General features: G+C 53.2%; 1 protein-coding gene across 1 annotated transcript; it reads left to right on the top strand.

Moving 5' to 3' along the window:
• Positions 1 to 721: 721 nt before the first annotated feature.
• Positions 722 to 1,919, top strand: RASL11A (RAS like family 11 member A; the record flags this gene model as incomplete). Its single annotated transcript, XM_081998172.1, has 3 exons — positions 722 to 974; positions 1,049 to 1,128; positions 1,345 to 1,919. The coding sequence occupies 3 exons, from the start codon at positions 722 to 724 to the stop codon at positions 1,795 to 1,797; spliced, it is 786 nt and encodes a 261-aa protein (XP_081854298.1). The 3' UTR covers positions 1,798 to 1,919.
• Positions 1,920 to 3,702: the final 1,783 nt, after the last annotated feature.

The raw sequence follows: 3,702 nt of genomic DNA, 5'->3' as shown, positions 1-3,702 counted from the left end.
AACCTGCTGGCCTCCTCCATGTTGTTTCCTGCTGGCTTGTGTTATCTCCCTGATAATAAAAATAAAGCAGCCCCTGAATGGCTTATTTATCTTGTAAGTACTCTCACGCTTGCGAAGCGGCGTGCTGCAGAAGCAGTTTTGCGGGAGCCAGAGCAACGGTTGGCAGAGGCTGAAGCATCCACGCAGCTGTTTGCAGGTTTGAGGCTCACGTAACGGCAGCCCGGGGCGGGCCCCTCTCTTCTCTGAGACTTCCCTCCACTTTAAAAACCCGCAGGGCCTACTCAAGGCCCCGTGGACCGCTTTGGTTGGAGGCGCACCCTGCCCAAAGACAGGGAGACTTGCGCCGCTGCCTGCCTGCCTGGGCGGCGGTGGTGCACGGCAGGGTGCTGCGGAGTGCTGCCCCGACACCGCTGGCACCTGCACCCACCAGGGACCACCCCACGCCCTGGGGATGGGGGAGAGGGGACAGGCGGGGGCGGGCACAGCCGGGACTTGGACGGCCGCGGCGTGCCCGCGGGGCGGTACAGCAGGGGGCGGTACGGGGGGGCGGTACAGCCAATGGGCGCCCGGCGCTGCGCGCACGCTGCAGGGCGGCCCCGCGCACGGCGCTGCCGGCGGAGCCTTTAAAAGGCGCTGGCGGCCGCCTGCGCCCGGCGCGCTGAGCCGAGCCCAGCCCAGCCCAGCCCAGACCCGAGCCGTCCGGCCGCGGGCCGCCCCGCCCATGCGCCTGCCGAGCATGTCCCAGTCCTGCCTGCTGGCGCCCATCGCCGAGTGCGCCCCGGGGCCGCCCGGCGCCCAGGTCCGGCTGGCGGTGCTGGGCGCCCGCGGCGTCGGCAAGAGCGGTGAGTGCGGGGAGAGGGGCGCGGGGCTGTCTGTCCCCTGTCCGTCCCGCCTAACCCGTCCGCTCTGTGTTTCAGCCATGATCGTGCGGTTCCTGACGAAGCGGTTCATCGGGGACTACGAGCCCAACACAGGTGAGGCGGCGGGCGCGGGGCGCGGCGGGGACCCCCGCGGCCGCGCTGGCGCCTGACGGCTCTCTGCCCCCCAGGCAACCTCTACTCCCGGCTGGTCCGTCTGGAGGGGGAGCACGTTGCCGTGCAGATTCAAGACACACCGGGGTGCATCCAGGTACGGAGATGCTTCGGATCGATCGGTTCTTTGCTGCCACCTCAAGGCTCAGCTTTGAGCTCCAGCTTCCTACAAGGCCAGGCTTAGTCTCCTAAGACAGAGCTTAGGCTTCCCTCGGGACCCATTTAACCTGTTTAACATTATCTATTATCATAGATAATGATACAGGCTCTGTCACAACCCGATGCCAAATTTGTGCTCTCTGTCGTACCGCAGGTGCAGGAAGACTGTGTCCAGGTGCTGGACTCCCTGTCCAGGTGTGTGAAGTGGGCAGAGGGCTTCCTCCTGGTCTACTCCATCACAGATTACAGCAGCTACCAGTCAGTCCCACCTCTCTACCAGCACATACGCAAGGTCCACCCAGATGCCAGGACTCCCATCATTATCGTGGGGAACAAAGCAGACCTCCTCCATGCCAGGCAAGTACAGGCAAAAGAGGGACTACAGCTGGCAAATGAACTGGGCAGCCTGTTCTTGGAAATCTCCACGAGTGACGACTCCCAAGGTGTCTGGGATGTTTTCCAGTATCTTTGCAAGGAGGTCAGCAAACTACAGCACGCCGGCAGCACGGACAGGAGGCGGTCGTCCATCATCCCTCGGCCCAAATCTCCCAACATGCAAGATCTAAAGAGACGTTTCAAACAGGCTTTGTCTTCCAAAGTCAAATAATCCCCCCCCACCAATGAGATCCTGTGTGACTCAATAGACTTTATTTTTGTAAACTAGTTAAGAAAAATCTTTATTTTTGTACTAATGCCAGCAGTATGGAAGTAAGTATGTTGAAGCTTGCGATTTCCTTGCCGTTCTCTCTTGTTTGACTGGTTGGGTTATTTTTACACACACAAAAAAATGCTCCATAGCAACTACATAGAGGTGGTTGGAGAAAGGGATTTTTGCCAGGAGGTTTTGATTCCGTTTCTGTTTTGGGCTGGGATTTGCTGTTTTACTCTGCTCAAATTACTTTTTTTGGGCCTCAGTTTCCTGTTTGTAAAATGGGAATGATGTAACACTCATTTGCCTTTACAAAACACTTGGAAAGCCTTTGATAGAAAGGTTTATATGGAGAGGAGGGAAAAAAAAGCTTTATTAAACATGAAAATATAAAACTGTTTGTAAGCATTCTGATTATAATAGGATCTCTGTTCTCCCTCAGTGACTGCTGTTTCGCTTGCACCTGTACTCACCTGAATGATGATAAGCCGTTACGAATGAGTTCCAATTTCTGACGTGCTTTAGAGATCTATCCCGCAGAATTAATCTTTTGAGCCTAAAGCACTAAACAGGAGGATTGAGTTTCTCCTACAGATTACCACAGGACAAAGTGCTGAGCAATCCGCAGCAGAGGAGTGTGTGGGATGGCTGTTGCTTTCTCTGGAGATGTGTGATAGGAAGGACAGATGCGTAGGTTCCCTTAACAGAAAATAGCTACATTTAAAAGGAATCACATCTTTGTCTTCCCCAGGGCAATTTTGTAGCTGTTGGAAGCAGGTTAGACTTCTCACTCTTATTTCACATAAGCTCTACACCATATTGGAATGTTTTTTGTTAACTGTTTGCTGGATGTCTAAGTATGGAACATGGGTTTTGCACTTCAAATATGCCTCTGAAGTATGTGCATTGTGTTGGTAAAAAATAAAGTTCTGCTCCATACTGAGTAGAAAGTGTGGAAGTGAAGTAATCTGTACAGGTGAAAAAATCACCTCCCTCAATGTGCTGGCCATGGTGCTTTGGATGCAGCCTGGGATATGGTTGGCCTTTTAGGTTGCTGTTCTGGCTCACGTGCAACTCCAGTAAGCTTTTCTTTTTTTATTATTTTATTTTCATAGGTTAAGTCCAAAGACCCTTTTCTTCTTGCCTTTGTCAAGAAAGGCAGGTAACTGCTGCCTAAGTCCCTTGTAGTTAGTATGCAGTATCTGTTGTTTCTGACCCCTGGGACTTCAGACTTTCTGGGACGCCTCCACTCCTGATCTGCACATGAAAGTCTACCTGATGGTGGTAATTGAGGGAAGGGTGTCTGAGCAAGAGGGTGCTCTGCAAGGAAGCACTGGAGGCCTTTTTAGCGCTGGGTAGGGGTGTGGGATGCCAGCAGTGCTATTCCCCATCCAGGGCCACACGCACAGCGTCAGCCGAGGCACGTTACCTCTGTATCTCCTCTCTGAAGGCCCTGTGCTGCCCTGCCCAAGGCAGCAGGAGAGACAAAGGGAGGCAGCTCCAGACCTGCAGGACCAGACTGAAACCGGAACTGCAAACTGGAACCAAAGCTCTTGAATTAATGGAAGCGTAAAAGCACGGTGGCAGCCTGGACAAATTAAAGTACTGTTTAAACACAGTTTAAATATTTCTTCACTGTGAGAGTTGCTCTGCCAGGCCCAGGGCTCTGGGCTGGGGGCTGAGAGAAGCAGAGGAACAGGGTTGATGAGAATGAGCACATCGCCGGCAGACTCAAACTCGCCACACATTCATAGGGAAGTTTGAAGGTGAGTTTGAAAAAATCACAAGTGGGATATTTATGCAGCATTTCACTGTCCTGAAATCAGGGATAACAAATTGTTTCCAAGACAAATTACCACTGTG

Source organism: Phaethon aethereus, assembly GCF_964289735.1.
Source record: "Phaethon aethereus genome assembly, chromosome: 1".
Classification (NCBI taxonomy): Eukaryota; Metazoa; Chordata; class Aves; order Phaethontiformes; family Phaethontidae; genus Phaethon; species Phaethon aethereus.
This window is presented reverse-complemented; position numbering and strand designations above follow the sequence as displayed.